Source organism: Oryzias latipes, chromosome 9 (assembly GCF_053564925.1).
Source record: "Oryzias latipes strain Hd-rR chromosome 9, Olatipes_Hd-rR_3.1".
In the NCBI taxonomy this organism is placed as follows: Eukaryota; Metazoa; Chordata; class Actinopteri; order Beloniformes; family Adrianichthyidae; genus Oryzias; species Oryzias latipes.
Window position 1 is genome coordinate 24,793,663 of NC_136245.1, and position 15,714 is coordinate 24,809,376.

The window sequence follows — 15,714 nt, forward strand, 5'->3', positions numbered from 1 at the left end:
AAGGAGAGCGTGGCGGTGGGTCTAGGCCAACGCCGGCCGGATAAGTGGTTAAATCAGACCCTGAAATGAAGTCACATGAGTGTGCAGTCTCTAATCTTTCACTAAATTCTTTCAGCTAAACAGCAGAGAAAGAGAAGCTTCACTTCATTTTAAGATTTTTTTTTAGATTTGTAGGGCAGAGGACTCACAAGTTAGCCTTTCAAGCCAAATTTGTAACAAACAAATCAACATAAATGCCTAATATCATAAAATGTTTATTTTATTTAGCCTCAGCTCAAAAACATGGAGGGGAAAAAAACTAAAAACATGACATTTTCACGTTTGTAGTTCCCTCTGGGGATGAAATTATTGAGTGCCGCATTGCACTAGTTCCTGTTGGAGAGGGAGAAACATGAGTGTGGAGCTGGTAATGTCTTCTCCAGGAAACGTGGAAAAGGGCTGGAATAGCTGCCTCATTGGAGGCGATAACTGAGGCAGATGATGTGTGGAGGGAGAAATCCAGTCGTCAAGTTGTTTGGCTGATATTTTGAGACATTTATATGGAAAGTTGTTTTGGTTTTCTGATCAAGATGCTTTAAATACAAGAATTATTTTACAAATTTAAGTCAGAGGAACAAATCTCTGGTTTCATGTCAAAATATTAAAGAAACAAACAGGTTAAAACTATCCTAACATTGTTTTGTAAGTCCTGTACTTTCGCAAATACATGAAACTGGAGGGTTTTTATCCGCAAAAATATAGTGTAAACCTCTTAAGGTGATGAGGTTATCGGTCTCCTTTTAGACATGAACAGGTGAGGATTTAAATCCAGTATTTTAATCTCTGCGCTTAAAGGCGTGGATTAAAGCAGCGAGGTTGAAAGGCGCTTCATGTTTGTGTAACCGACATTATCAAATCTCAGAAGGCTGCCCCTTCTGTTGTTGACCGCAGCGCTCGTCCGTACGACGGGCCGAACTGCAGTCATTAGGATAAACCTGCAGCCCACAGGACCGTCATGTGCTCCTGCGTCACATGCAGAAGTGTTTTTTTTGGAATGATCAGTTCAGCAAGAACACACCAAACGAACTTTTATGGCTTTAAAATGAAACTGTCTTTATTAAGTAATTTTAATATCAGAAAAATAAAACTCTTAAAATTCTCTTTACAGCAAATATATATAGAATATCAGTGCTTTGGCCGCAATAACTTAAAAGGCCGTTACAAAATATAGTCTGCTTTTAAACTCCTGACTTAATTTGAAGAATTTATATGCCTTAAGACTCCTCCTACACATAGAACATAACAAAAGTGTAGTAAAGTTAGCAAATACTTTGAACTGTTGGTACAGCTTTCAACAATATAAGAATTTATATATAGATACTCTTAAGATACATTTGAATAGTATAGCGTTCTTAATTTGGTTGTGTACAGACATGACAGGCAGCTTGAATCCTTGGCCTTTTTACAGTTGCAGTGATGTTTTACAATGTTATGAAGACATGCTCGTGATGCACATTCCACTTTCAGCGAGGGTTAACGGCGGCTATCAATACTATTGTCAATACTGTCGACTATCGGCTAGACTACAAGCAGATTTCACCAACTCCTGCAGGATTTCCAGCTCGTCACTTAATCACTCGGAAAAAAGAAAAAATCTTATTGTAAACATTTTTATATAGATATATTTATGTATATATGAAATGTAACAAAATAAAAAATAAGTTCTGTATATTTATCAGTCATTAACAGTAATATCATATAATACATACACAAAAAAACTGTCAATATATTGTGGCGAATAACCTTGAGGGCAGATCGTGTATTGCATTCCCCCCAGAGAGGAAAAGAGAGCGGTAAAGTGATGGGATGGATGGAAGATCCAGGGAAATGGAGAAGATGGAAGATGAAGGGGAAGTTGCACTTGAGAGACTTGTTTTGTTCTATTTCCTCAAAAGGATTTCTAAGAACTGGAGGTGGAAACCGCCAGATGAATCCCAAATACTGTTTACAGCTGGAATGCTAGAAGGACTGCAGTGCAATGTCCACACAAGAACAGAAGACAACAGTATTGACCTGACGTAGTGTCCATGACCAGAGACTAAAGCCCCCCCCCAAACAAACCCAAATGTCTGAACACTAACCATCCTACGAGTGTCACTGGGATGATTTCCACCAGCTTGTACCTTTTTCTGGAATTTTCCAGGATGAGGACCTTAGAATAGAAAAGATACCACGTGCTTGCCTCAACTGTTCAATATTGCGATTAGATACAGGTTGGGCTGTGCTTTGGACTGCACAAAACAAGAGAAGCAGATAAAACAGGGCAGGCTGTCTACCACTGAAACGTGTCAGTGCATTGATATAAGTTGGGAAGGTCTAAAGGACGAAGAGAGCATTAAAAAGAAGTCTTTTTCTTAAATAATTAGCATGCCGAAGTGACTCGTTTTACATTTGTCTGCCAGGTGAAACGTTAGTGAACGGAGTGAAGCAGCGCTTGGCTATCGTGGTCATGTTACACCCCAGTGGAATGAAGAATGGAGCAGTCCAACATCAGGAAGAAAAAAGGAGGCGCTATTTAGATGGCCTCAAAGAAAGCAGAACAAAAGTCTGAGCTGGCAGCATAAACTCTTAGAACGAGGGTGCAGGACAATGGAGGAGGAATGTTACACAAGTACAGCATGTTTGCCCTAACAATCATGTAGACGAAATGGGAATATTCAGGAGGGGAATTAGGGGTTGGATGCTGAAAGCAACACATTAGAGTGGCTCAATGGAAAGTAAACTGAGGCATGCTCTTGCTATTTTTGTTCTGCTGAGATGCATTCACGTTAAATCTGAAAGGAAAGGATGATTTGCATCTGTCAGCATGCGTCCTTTCTGGTCTGGATTTGTAGTGTTGTAGGTAAATGATAGGCTTCCCGAAAAAAAAGAAAGAAAAAAAAAAAGGCCACAAGTTAGTTTTGAGGACTGAGCAACTCATTGCTCCACTGAACCACTTGATTCTTGACTGAGTGAAATCAGGCACAAGTTCACTGTAAACAGTTTTGCGCATTCGTGAAAAGACAACACGACGATACTGAGGTGGGATAACGTACCGGTTCTCTACGAAGAAAAGGACAAAATAAAAGTTGCACCCCTGTCCTGTTTCACCTTTTGGGCAGTTGAAGTATGAGAGTTTTGCAGTTGCAAGTTCGACCAAGAAGGTGAAGAAATAAATCTCCTTGGGAGTGTTTGCTCATTACTTTCTCACGTTTGAACGTCGGACTTGTGATCTGGAAAATGTAAACATTTGGAAGAAATAAATTCACATCCAGCGACTCCTCATTTTTGTGTGAAATACCTAGAATGAAGCAGATAAGGACGATGGCTGCGTGTGGACCTTTTGGTCGAGGTGGCTGCTGTAACAAATTCTTCGTTGGAAAATGGGATTTATTAAAGCAAAGCGGACCTTTTGTTCTTTCCTAAAAAACATTTCAGATGTTGGAAAGAAAATTTAAAAAATAAAAATTTTTTAAAAAAGCACTGACCTAAAAGTCAACGCAATGTCTCTACTATATTCTAATGTACATTTAAAAAAATAAAATTATATGTAGGAAGAAACTGATCAAGTTTCAAGGGAAATTTTACGCGATAATCACTTAAAGTGTTAATAAATTGCCATGAAAAATATATATATATATATATTTGCGGTTAAATGTATCCCTACCCTCCCAATGCTACACAAAAGGCCTCCAACCTTCCAGTTGATCAATAAGTCAAGGAAAAACCTTCACAATACAGGCACATGAATGGGCTGAAGGCCCAAACCCATGACCCAAATTTCCTTTCCTAATAGTCTGTTCTTCTGCACAAAACCGACGCCAGCCAGGACAAAGCTGGCTAATATACCTACATGCTGTTCTAGGATCATTTCAAGTGAATCCCCTTCACATCTCACAAAGCAGAAACACTGAGGACATCGATCCCCCATCGGTTATTAAGGTAACTGGACAAAATATATATAAAAAAAAAAACAACTAAAATCTATATAAAATGAATCACATATTGCGGAGCTCGATGGCCTGTGTAGCTGGGGACAAGCACACAGGGCAGGCGGCCTCGGGGCCCTGGCAGATCTGCGTGGCACAATCCAAACAGAAGAGGTTATGGCCACATGGAACCAAGGCAGCGATCACATGGTTATCCATACACTGGATGCATATCTCCTGTCCTCTTCCCACTGATCCGAGCCCTGGTCGACAGAAAGAGGATTCGGGAGGAGAGGACGAGGACGTGGTGCTTTCACCGGAGGAGGAAAAGGCTGAGCTGGAAGAGGGGAGCCTCTGGGCATCAAGGGTCCCGGTTGATCCGAAAGGCCTTTGGTGAACACGCTGGGCCTGAGGGTGCTCCAAGGCCTCGGACCCAGAGAAGGTTGGAGAAAGACGGGGTGTGCCGGGCTGGCTGGTCTGGAATATTCAGTTAATGTGTGAGAACCCGTTTTGTTCTACGGATGGAAGTGTGAAAGCGGTTTTTCCTCACCTGAGACTGAAGAGTATCAAAGGCCGAAAGAGACTGGTTATCCACAAAAGGGCACCAGATGTGTGGCTGCACAGCAGAGTGCAGGGTGTGGGCAGTGGAAATGGTTAATGGGTCAAATCCTGAGGACGAGCCTCCGCCCCCCAGGCTGACCAGCTCCTCAGACCCCATACCCAGAAGGCTCTCTCCGAACCAGAAGCTTGTGCTGCTATTACTGTTGTTGTTGTTGTTAGCGTTGGCGTTGAACGAAAGGGTCGGGCTGAAATCGGCCAAGCGGTTCCCGTTCCCACAGCTGTAGAAAGATTCAGCCGAGCTGGAGCCGCTGCCCAGTGAACTGGAGCTGTCGTTGCGGTAAGTGGAAGACATCCTGACCCCACTGCTGATATTGCTGTTGACTCGCTGGGTGCCGTTTATGCTTACGGGCATCAAGCTTCTGCCGCCTGGCGACGAGGGACCAGCACGAAGCCAGCCATCCTTCCCACCACTAGATGAAAGCGAAGAACACTCAAAGCTGACGTCTGTCCCGTTGAACTGGAAGTCACTGTTGTCCACGCCCGGAGCTTCGATGCCCCCACAGGTTCCAGTGCGGAGGGCAATGTGCGCCTCAATCTCTTCCCGTGCGCGGTCCACATTCTCTGGCATCCCCGTGACCTCGAAGACAGGCTCTTTGTCACGACTTGGTGTCACGATGTAGGTGTGGGTCTGCTGCTGAATGCGCTTGATGGTTGCACCTGTTTGGAAAATCACAAATATCAAGTTAAAATTTGGTCCCACTCAGATCATCTATTGAAAAAGCTTCCCAGTGGTCTGTTCATTATAATCACACCATTTTTAGCCAAAAAGCAAAAAACTTTTTGTTGTGTGGGACATAGTGTCTGCAAAGCGGCAGTAGTTCATTGAGAGTCCCCTCTGGGTTGTGGGTGGGATTATTGGTGCGGAGTAAGCCCGCCCCCTTGCCATCATCTGTTTGTTTACACTCTCTCCTGCTAGCTAAAGGCCGCTCACAAACCCAAGGTCACATTAGTGGTGCAACAATGTTGGAGTTCTCCAGGCGTACAGTTTCGATCCAGATGCCAGATCAAACAAGGAAAACAAAGACGTCCATGGATCTATTTGTCTGCAAGTGGAAGGATCTTAATGAAGCAGAGCAGTGAGGTCGTGGCTTTGTAGGTCTTACGTCACACCTACAAGCATTTTCCAATGGCATTTGTTTGTCTGCTGCAGATTCAAAACGATTTTAAAGAATACAGGTACTCAGAAATGCAAATTTGAGCTGGATTTTGTCAGACATGTCTTCTATGATGAGAAAACTACAACAAGAAGGTGTGAAAAAAAACAATTTTCATCAAAGTGTGTCTTTAAATAAAAATCGCTGATGTGGAGTTGGTGAAAATAAAGCTTCTAAACACAAAAGCATAGAAGAATAAGACTGCAGGACTACATTGTCAGTATTATACTGATTTTTTCCAAACGGCATAAGCTGGCTATGGGAGAGAAAAGAAAAAATAGCTGCAAATAATTACAGCTCTGACCGGTGAGTCACCTGGGAAAGTACCAAACTCTGGATGCCAGTCTACAGTACAAAACCGTTTTTAAAACCACAAAGCAGCTGCAATAAAAAAAAAAAAAAGAAGTGCTGACTTCTTTTTAAGAGCCACAAAAAATCCTGGAGTGCATTCACAAACACATACCAAAAAAAAAAAACAATCTGCCACAAAAAATGAGCAGAAATTTTTAATCATCACCTTACAATTAATCATCACTCAGGATAGTGAGGATAGTTACTTCCACTGTGCAGTAACGTGATATTTATCACACACCAGAAACAAGTACGTTTTATTAACGGAGGTAAAAAATGACAACAAAGCTCGTCTTTGTGGTAGAGCTTTGCTTTGTGACACATTTTAGAAATTTGTTTTAAAAACTCACCTTTAGGACCCACAACCAATCCAACAACGCGATATGGCACCCGTACCTGTTGGGTTAAAAGTGTGCAGTTTAATAACACACCCTTCAAAGCCTATTTTAGAGTGTTTTACATTCATGACAACTAGTTGCCATAGCAATCGTCTCTAATGCAATTCAAGGCAGAGGAAGGTTACCAAATAACAGCATGATTCATAATTGCATGCCTGCTGACCTGAATAGTCGTCTGTCCAGGTAGAGTGGGGGTCCCTAAAGCAGTCACTGACAACAGGGGGCCAGTTTTGTTTCGAGAGGCTCTGATGAGGGAGAAGTGTTCAGCTGCGGACAGGATCTCTCTCTTCGCCATCGCCACATCCTCTTTGCGTCCCGTCACGACAAAGACAGGCTGCTCGCCCCTCACCGGAGTCTTGATGTAGGTGTTGGTCTTGGCCCTGAGTGCCTTGATCTTGCAGCCTGTTGTTGGTGGATGGAGATTTAAAGGTTAAAAAGGCAAGATAAGCACAAACAAGTTGAAGACTTAATATTCTTGAAAATTGTAATATTAACTATTTGTTATATTAGTTGAAGTAAAATGACACTCTCTTCTTTTGAACATCCATGTCCCGTTTATAAAGTAATTACAAAAAGTCACCATATTGCAATAATATGTTATAAACAAATGTTTACATCTCACAAATTAGAATAAAAAGCCAAAAGGCACCCAAATGCTAAAAAGATTATTCAAGAATAATTCATTTTAGAGCCCCCATCTTTAAAAGGACGTTTCTACGTTTGAAGCACACTACAGTTTTACGTTTTCCAATAATCAAATAGATAAATACAATCACTGAAACTACGGGAGTAACAGTTCATTTAAAAAACAACTTGATATGTTTCATAGTCCATATTGGTTCAGTTTGAACGATCTGATTCACTGACGTAAAATCGCTCCAGGACATCTTTAGTCATAAATTCAACCAGTGTGACTCAGAGATAAACACCTGGTCTTGAACAGGTGAACTTTTCTAGATTAGTAAACAAGGGTTCATGGAAAATGCATTAACATTTAGTTCAGCCCACTGTTTTTTCCACATCAATTAGAACATTCTACCACACTGTATGGTCACATGTCTTTGCAAAATTCAAAGTGTTTCCACAGATCGGCCTGATTGTTTTTTTTAGGTGCCATCACATGTGTTTGCCCGCTGTGATGACACATTTTTACATCATACTATTAAGGTCTAAATTCAACTGGTATTTTCCACCATCGATAGAATTGATTCATTTCATTTTGAAACAATTTTATAACGGTATAGGTCAGCTTGATTAACCCTTGTGCTATCCTCGGCACTTTAACATTGGGAGTTGGGTCATCTAGACCCACTAGACGGTGCGTTAAACCTTTTTTCTTCAATGATTTGTGTTCTTCACTGGTGTCCATGGATTACAGGAAATCTTTCCACCTTTATCCACCTTTGTCATGGTAGGGAGAACACGTCAATGCAAGGGTGGGGTCATCTTAGATAGCACAAGGGTTAACATCTTGCCTCACACAGATTGATCTGGTTGGATACTAGGAACAGATTGCTACTCCCTATTGGTTTTTGATCTGTTGACTGCCCTGTATTCCCCAGCAGAAATGCTGCAAAGAAAGCTCTCTTTATTAGGTTCTGTTTGAATCAGCACTCAGCTGCATAATAACTTCATTGACCACAGAAATAAAAACGTTCCAAAGCAGAATAATATAGTTAATTCACGTTTTCATTGGGTTAATTTGTTCCCCATCAAGCATATGTCATCATTTCCATTATAGAAAACCTAGAGTTGTTTATTGTCAACGTCCCACACACCATGTCGAAAATCTAATACCATTAAAAAGTTCCTCATCTTATGAATTAAATATTATTTTGAGCAGTGGTTGAGAGTCCAGCATCATTACCAAGATCCATTTCCTGTTGTTGTCAACACCAACGGGCGCACCTCCCCCCATCTGGTTTAAAAGACTACATAACACCATCCTCACCCTAACAGTCAACAACTTTAAGTCAAAAATCTAATTGGATCGTGTTCGCAAAAACAAACGAGTGCGAGAAACCCCATAAATCCCCCCGATGGTCTTTAATGAGGACAGTGGAGGGAAGAAAAAAAAAAAACTATACAGCTGATGTGGCAAAGCAATGGAACATTGCTCTTCTTTATGTCCTACGAGATAAAGCCCAGCCGGGGTTTTTTAGGCAAGGAAAGACAGTTTAGTTTGATAAGTAACCGAAAATCACTGTAAAGAATAAAAACGAGCTGATAGTCAGCAGTAATGTGGTCAAAACGACTGAAATGGAAAGATGTGAACTTTTTGGCTAGCTAAAGTCTGGGTGGTGTTGACCCAGTTTTCAAGTGCTAAGCTTAGCTAACAGCTTAGGCTAACATCGACGGTTTTACCGTATTATTTTACTGTAAAGGAGGTACATTTTAAGGCGAATTTGTTATTTTCTCATTAGTGAACATCTCATCTTCTACAGCTAATGCCTCGTGGAGGTTTGGTCACAATGAACGGAACTTAGAAGGGGCTAACAAAACAAAGACACACACACAAAACGCTCACCCTGCCTGCCCACAATCTCGGCGACGTGCTCGGAACTCGGTACGGCCACACATTCCGTGGTGTTGACGCTTTTTCGCCGGGACAAAAGCGAAGGCTCGGCCTCGAAACTCGCTTCTCCGTACACGCCAGCCGGTAGCATCGCCATGCTGTTAGCTGAAGAAGGCAGGGCGCCACCGCCAATCCCGGTGTCATCCCGCTCGTCTCCATTGTACAGCAACACGGTCTCTAGTATGTGCGACGGCTCCATTCCGGGAGGCATCGCTGAGTTACTTGGTCCCGATGGGAGATGTTGGTGGCGGTGGGCCTGCAGTAGGAGCGAACTACCGGGGCAGTCCAGGGAGTCGGTCGCAACAACTTCGGGCTCTTCGTCTTCAGCCGTTTTGTTCACTTCATGATGATCTCCCGTGGGCGGTCGATGCGTCGACAGGGGTTTCAAGTCCAGAACCGTGCCGAGTAGTCTAAAATGGGAAACCTGGGGGAGCGGGTGGTGCTGAAAAGATAAACTTTCGTCTGTTTGTTCCTGTGTCTGGCTTTGGGTGTCGCGGAGATCCTCGAGGCCCACACCGGCCAAAGCATGCACCAGCGGCGGTGGGACCTCGGACTCTCCCTCATCGGCATCCAACAAAGACGTGCTACTGGGCATGATGCAAACCAGTTTTACAGATAAACCGATAACGATACAGCAGGTTGATTGTGATAATTATGCTAAGATAAAATAATATTTAAAAAAGGAAACACAAAAAAGCGACCAGCGCCTGACAGTTTAAATGTGTGCCTTTTGTTTTGTCTCAGCTCCCCATGCAGCCCTCCTTGCCCTGTAATCTCGCACTCTTTTTCACGCGAGATTTCCGCTGAGACGCCACAGCTGATGGGAAGACGTCATAGTAAATGAACGAAATAAACTGTCATTCTTTCTGTCGCCCCTACAAATGTGTGTTAAAGCGATGTGAACAATAATTTATGGCTGACAGATCCAAAACTGTTGCTGTCGATCACTTGTTCAAAACAATGCTTTTTCTTCGCAATTTGTGTCATAAAGTCAGCAAAACAGACTTGAAAATGTGCTTGTAGTAGCCTAAAAGTTTTATGTCCCAATCTCTTGGATAAATCAGAAAAGTATTTATTTCTGTTATGAACTGTAAACGTGTATTCTTAGTTCCTGGCAAACCAATCAAACACACTTGGAATTATTATACCCCCTTCATTTTTAGTTAATTGTTTAGGTAAACATGTTCATATATATATATATATTCTGGGGTTTTTAAAAATATAAAGATTAGAATAAATAATTATATAATTTCAGAATTATTTTAAAAATGATTTGATTGTGTTTTCAGTGCATTATTTATGCTTTTTTTGTATTATTCATATTGTTTTATCACAACAAAATTTTATATGTTTGTATGCATTTATGCTAAATTATATGTGAATAAAATAAATTTTGTATTAATCGATTCTGCATCTGGAAGTGTGTAGTCTATAGAGAATACTGCATGAACCCAGGTACTTATGCATGATGTGACATGTCTGTTAGCAGGAGCTGCACATCCAAATGCTTTTTTAGTGGTATCCTTTAGGACAAATAAATGCAATAAAATAACAACAAATATTTAGAATATATTTTGCATCTTCTTAAAAAATTATGCAGTTGTTTTTTGAAAGTAAAAACATGTCTTTGTTGGTTTATTTTGTCAGTGTTAACTATATTTGAAACAGATGCTGTTACAAGAGATGCAAGAGGGGCAAAATGTAAGAAATGTAGTAACTATAGAAAGCCCAAGACATGATAAAACATAAATGTGTGCACCCTGTTGTTAATTAAAAAAGAAAAACAGACAAACAAACAAAAATAATTGCATCCATTTCTTTTTACTATGAAGCCTAAAATCTCCTATTTGTGGTTTGACAGCCACATCACCCATCCATCCATCCATCTTAAGAACCCGCTGAATCCATTTCTGGTCACAACCCAAAGATGTCAAACCAATGATGAATGTAAAAACAATTATAAGGCCGAGAAGTATTCCAATCTGATCAAGTCTCAGCTACTAGCGTTGTGTGTTTGGGCTTATCGAACAGCAATTAGGGAAGCTGTTATGTTTGATTTAAAGGGCAGAACAGGTTTTGCCTTAATTGGTTTTAAAGTGCTCATCCACAAGCCTTTTAACTGGCAGCTTGTTACCCAACAACCATAGAGCACAATGAGAAAAGGACAAGCTTTAAGTCGGAGAAAAAACCTAACAAAATAATTATCCACCACTAGTTTAAGGGAAGTAGGTCTTTTTTTATTCTAGGGATTTTTTTCTATTTAAATCGCCTTTTTTGAGTGTAGCTCTTTATTATCTTATATAGCTAAGTTTAATAGTATCTGTACAGTTAATCAAAAGATAAGAATAGATTCAAGCACACATTGTTGGTATACATTTCAAATGTAATCACTAAATCTGATTCTGTCCTAAACGGGCATCATTTCGCCCATAGACATACTAAAAGATTTCACCTACCTTATTTTGTAAAGTTTTTCCGATTTAATAAAGTTAAGTGAAAAAAAGCCAGCCACGTTGGACGATCATTCATTGGCAAATCTTTTCTGTAGACGTGGCCCACGTGATTTGACAAGCGTTTCCTCCTCGCCTTTTGTGTTGTGTTGACCAATAGTAGAGAGGAGAAGGCGGGCCTTCTCTACGCGACAGCCAATAGGATGTCATGTGTGGACTACGTTTCTTAGCCTTGGTGGCATCCGGGTTATGAACGTTGGGGTGAGTAGTAATTCTGAGTTAAACAGAATCACGATTTAAGAAGTGTTTTGCTTCTATTGAATATATATTTCTACCGTTTATACGTCAGATATGTTTCCCAATCATAACAACAGTGAAATGGTACAAAATCCTTCTTATTTCCTGGCTAAAATTTAGGTGCCAGATGGCAAGCTAGTTAGCTTTTAGCTAACAATTCGCCGCTGGTTAAAAGGAAACAATTGGTTTCCTTTTTGCGTCTTTATTTTTCTTCAATAGCTTTTATCCTTATTTCGTTAATGCATTTGTTTACTTTTGTAGGTTTAGCTTTGAAGTTGTCTGCTTGTTTCGCGTGTGAGGATGTTCGGATCCCTGCGGGTGCTGTTGCAGGTGCTTTGGGCCCAGCTTCTGTGTGGGTGGGTGTTGGGCTCAGAACTAACTTTTGAGCTGCCAGACAACGCCAAACAGTGTTTCTACGAAGACATCACTGTTGGCACTAAGTGCACTTTGGAATTCCAGGTAAGCATGTTATGTCTAAAGCCTCCTGCAGCATGTCTGTCTCTAACCATTATGTCTGTTCTAGCTTGTCATTTTAAAATAAATTAAGTTTTATGAATAAAGATAACAGAATCATAGGAGTAGAACAATCATTGTTGATTGTTGATCATGAGGGTTTCTGTTTTTGCAATTTTCTTTTATGCAAGTAGTAGGGCCACCATAAAAATAAACTTGAGAATACAGTCAAAGCTTTACATGAATAAATTATGAGAGAGAGAAAAAAAATTAAGATTTTACAAGAATAACTTGTGGAATGAGAAAAAAAAACAATTACGATAATAGTTAGAATGTTATGGGTTATAAATTGAGAATTTATGAGATTGAAGTAAATGTTTACTAAGAAAGTAGAAAGACTTTATTTTCATATATTGATTTAATTGTTTTCTTTCATGGTTTATGGTCACTGTACACAGATCCTCATTCTTTAGATAAGAATACATTTTATTATTAAATAATTGATTGAACCAGTCCCAAAAAATGAATTAAAATGTCAGATTTATACAAGATAATTGAATATCCTTCCTTTTATCTTTTGCATTGCCAGGTAGTAACTGGTGGTCACTATGATGTGGACTGCCGTTTGGAAGATCCAGATGGCACAACGCTTTACAAAGAGATGAAAAAGCAGTATGACAGCTTCACCTTTACCGCAGCCAAAAACGGCACCTACAAGTTCTGTTTCAGCAACGAGTTCTCCACCTTCACGCACAAGACGGTTTACTTCGATTTCCAGGTTGGCGATGATCCTCCACTTTTCCCCAACGAGAACAGAGTCACTGCTCTGACCCAGGTAAGTTTGGTTTTTCTTGTGTATTAATAATGTCAGTCTGTATTTATTTTTTTCGTTCATTTCTGGAGATTTTGGGCTCCTTTTTTTGTTTTTTGACATGAAAAAGATGACAGTGCAGCCTTTTATCGACAGAACCAATCAAGAAAAAACGAAAAAAAGGAAATTGGCAGTAATAATTTAAAAATGTACTAAGTATTATACAGTTATAAACATGTCAAGCTTAGCCTTGCGTGTAATTGCGGTGTCATTATTAAACTTGCTGACATGAAAAATAGATGCCACTGGAAGAGTTATTCTGTCCTTTAGTTTTCTATCCTTTGCCTTTTGGCCACATGGGATGTAAACTGGCATTAGTGTTTGATTTGTGCAATCCTGTTATAACAAATCTATTTCTATAATAACTTATTTTTACTTTTAAAGTCTCAAGTTTTTTATTTGTTTTGTGTTTCTTGTGGCAAATGGACCGTGAGTCTGTGATGATAATAATAAACATCTAATAATAATAAAATTCTAATGATGGACTACAGTAACTTTCATTTTTTGAGAATATTTTTGCCAGAAATGCAACATTTCAACTTTACGAATGAGGTCATCACAGTTTTGTGTCCTTTATGTAGGGGCAGAATGGGTCTCTGGTTGTAACGTTTAACACTTGATGTTTTCCAGATGGAATCTGCTTGCGTGTCCATCCACGAGGCCCTGAAGTCAGTCATTGATTATCAAACGCACTTCCGCCTCCGTGAGGCCCAAGGACGCAGTCGCGCTGAAGATCTGAACACCCGTGTTGCATTCTGGTCTATCGGAGAAGCCCTAATCCTCCTGGTGGTCAGCATCAGCCAGGTGGTCCTGCTGAGAAGCTTCTTCTCTGACAAGAAGACCACTATGACACGAGTTGGATCATAACGGCCTCTCAGCCACAGGATGCAGTCTTATCACTTTTTATCTGTACTGAGGGGTCGTGTGCATAGAGTGGGTTAAAAACAGCCGTGCTGATTTAAGATTGGATCCATATCAGAATGCCAGATCATCAGATCTGACGTCAATCTTAAGTCAGCATTGCATTTCTTAGAAACTTTACGCAGACTAGACTGGATGATGAAAGTTGAAATATTTTTGGGAGGTAAAAATAAAAAAGATGGCTTTTGCTTGTGTATTTATAAGTTCAAACAGGTAACATAGTCAGAGCAAACTTTAAGCAGCTTCAACATGTTTGAATGTGTTCCTTTTTTTTGTTTATTTGGTCTGTTATGTCATCCCCCCACCCCATCTTATCCATGTACAACCAAAACCTAAAATGAGCAGAAAGGTAGAAATAGTAGATTTTGAGGTTGTTGTTTTTTTTTTTTAAATAAAATTATTGTTCTGTAAAGTCTAATCACAGCTTGTGTGAAGTTGCTAAAGATAGATTAAATTCTTTTCTTAAATAAACTTAACTGAACTAAATTGGAATAGTTTTGCCTTGTTGGAGTTGTGGAGTGATGAAAAATGCATAAAACGAAGAAATTAAAGCAGCAGGTGCAACTGGAGGAGCAAAATTATTTAATAAAATAACAGCCACTAAATGTGTTTCCAGTTCAATGTTGTCTAATTAATATTGAACTAATTAAAATATTACCATAAGGAATTTATTTACACATTTAAAACAAATATGTCAGTGGTATTGATTTGGTATTTTTTGTGCATACTAAACTGTTTTAATGCATCAGCTTTTATTGTTCTGTTGTGTTGTCACTGCAATATTTGCAGTCTGCCTTCTTTGTTTTAAAGTGTTACAGCTTATTTATCCCACAATTCAACATTGTTTTAGTTTTATACAACTCCAGATGAGAAACTGGCTTGGCTAACCTTACCCGTTTAGTTATAACTGCAATTGATTTATTTACTGGTTATTTGGAATGTTTAGAAAGCAATCTTAGTTAGGGGGGGGGGGGGGGGGGGGGGGTTAGTGTCTGCTTTTTTTCCTGTCAAGAAAGATAAAAATTGAGTTTTCCTTTAAAACATTTTAATGACAAATTGGGTTTAATGTACTCCTTCAGCCTGCATACTTGGACCTAATTATGTACAAATAATTAATTATATATCTCATTGATTTGCAAACATTAACTAAACTAAATTTATGTCTTTAAATAGAAATGATGTTCGGGTTGTAATGTTCATTTTTAATGAATGTGACAGAGATTGGATCAGCCAAAGACCAACTCCTCTAAACATGTACCATTTTACAAAAGTGTATTGATTAAAAAAAAAGACATTACAATCAATGTCAATGGGGTTATTAGTTGTTCTGTTTCCGCTTTGGTTTTTTTTGTGATGCTAGTGTCTCATATTGGTTTTCACACTGAATTGTCATTTGTGAACAACTTTAAGGTGTTGTTGGAACTTGTTTTCTGGGTGGCTAAATAAACTTTTGTGTTTAAAATCTAGGAATTATCACAAGTCATTTATAATTGATCACTTGTTTTTCTCCAGTCACTGGTAATTCATTTAGCAACCTGTAGGGGGAGCTATAAGCAAAGTCAATCACTAACTACACAATTTTATTATACACGTTTAAATAAGAGGTATAAATATGAAAGCAACAGTTTATTCATTTTGTATTTATAATATTTGTATTCTGTAGTTGTTCTCATAAA

At 39.5% G+C, this 15,714-nt stretch overlaps 2 protein-coding genes across 3 annotated transcripts; one reads left to right on the plus strand and one right to left on the minus strand.

Moving 5' to 3' along the window:
• Positions 1-1,066: 1,066 nt before the first annotated feature.
• Positions 1,067-9,861, minus strand: LOC101170521 (RNA-binding protein MEX3B). The gene is made up of 5 exons (XM_004072329.5): positions 8,999-9,861; positions 6,635-6,873; positions 6,424-6,469; positions 4,498-5,225; positions 1,067-4,424 (listed from the first exon to the last, which is right to left on the minus strand). The coding sequence occupies exons 1-5, from the start codon at positions 9,639-9,641 to the stop codon at positions 4,017-4,019; spliced, it is 2,064 nt and encodes a 687-aa protein (XP_004072377.1). The 5' UTR covers positions 9,642-9,861; the 3' UTR covers positions 1,067-4,016.
• A 1,747-nt stretch (positions 9,862-11,608) lies between these two features.
• On the plus strand, positions 11,609-15,504 carry tmed7 (transmembrane p24 trafficking protein 7). 2 transcript variants are annotated; one of them, XM_004072241.5, is made up of 4 exons: positions 11,609-11,757; positions 12,055-12,252; positions 12,836-13,081; positions 13,748-15,504. In XM_004072241.5, the coding sequence occupies exons 2-4, from the start codon at positions 12,094-12,096 to the stop codon at positions 13,982-13,984; spliced, it is 642 nt and encodes a 213-aa protein (XP_004072289.1). In that variant the 5' UTR covers positions 11,609-11,757; positions 12,055-12,093; the 3' UTR covers positions 13,985-15,504. The 2 variants fall into 2 exon arrangements, with proteins under 2 accessions (XP_004072289.1, XP_011477313.1); XM_011479011.4 differs by having other exon boundaries at positions 11,746-11,877.
• The last annotated feature ends 210 nt before the right edge of the window (positions 15,505-15,714 follow it).

Bases quoted from the DNA above. Each gene is read 5' to 3' on its own strand.
- tmed7 (XM_004072241.5), top strand. From the start codon at position 12,094: ATGTTCGGATCCCTGCGGGTGCTGTTGCAGGTGCTTTGGGCCCAGCTT. The intron at 12,253-12,835 runs GTAAGCATGTTA...TTGCATTGCCAG, and splicing joins AGTGCACTTTGGAATTCCAG to GTAGTAACTGGTGGTCACTA. The intron at 13,082-13,747 runs GTAAGTTTGGTT...GATGTTTTCCAG, and splicing joins GAGTCACTGCTCTGACCCAG to ATGGAATCTGCTTGCGTGTC.
- LOC101170521 (XM_004072329.5), bottom strand. From the start codon at position 9,641: ATGCCCAGTAGCACGTCTTTGTTGGATGCCGATGAGGGAGAGTCCGAG. The intron at 6,470-6,634 runs GTCAGCAGGCAT...TTAACCCAACAG, and splicing joins CTGGACAGACGACTATTCAG to GTACGGGTGCCATATCGCGT. The intron at 5,226-6,423 runs GTGAGTTTTTAA...TTTTCCAAACAG, and splicing joins ATTGGTTGTGGGTCCTAAAG to GTGCAACCATCAAGCGCATT.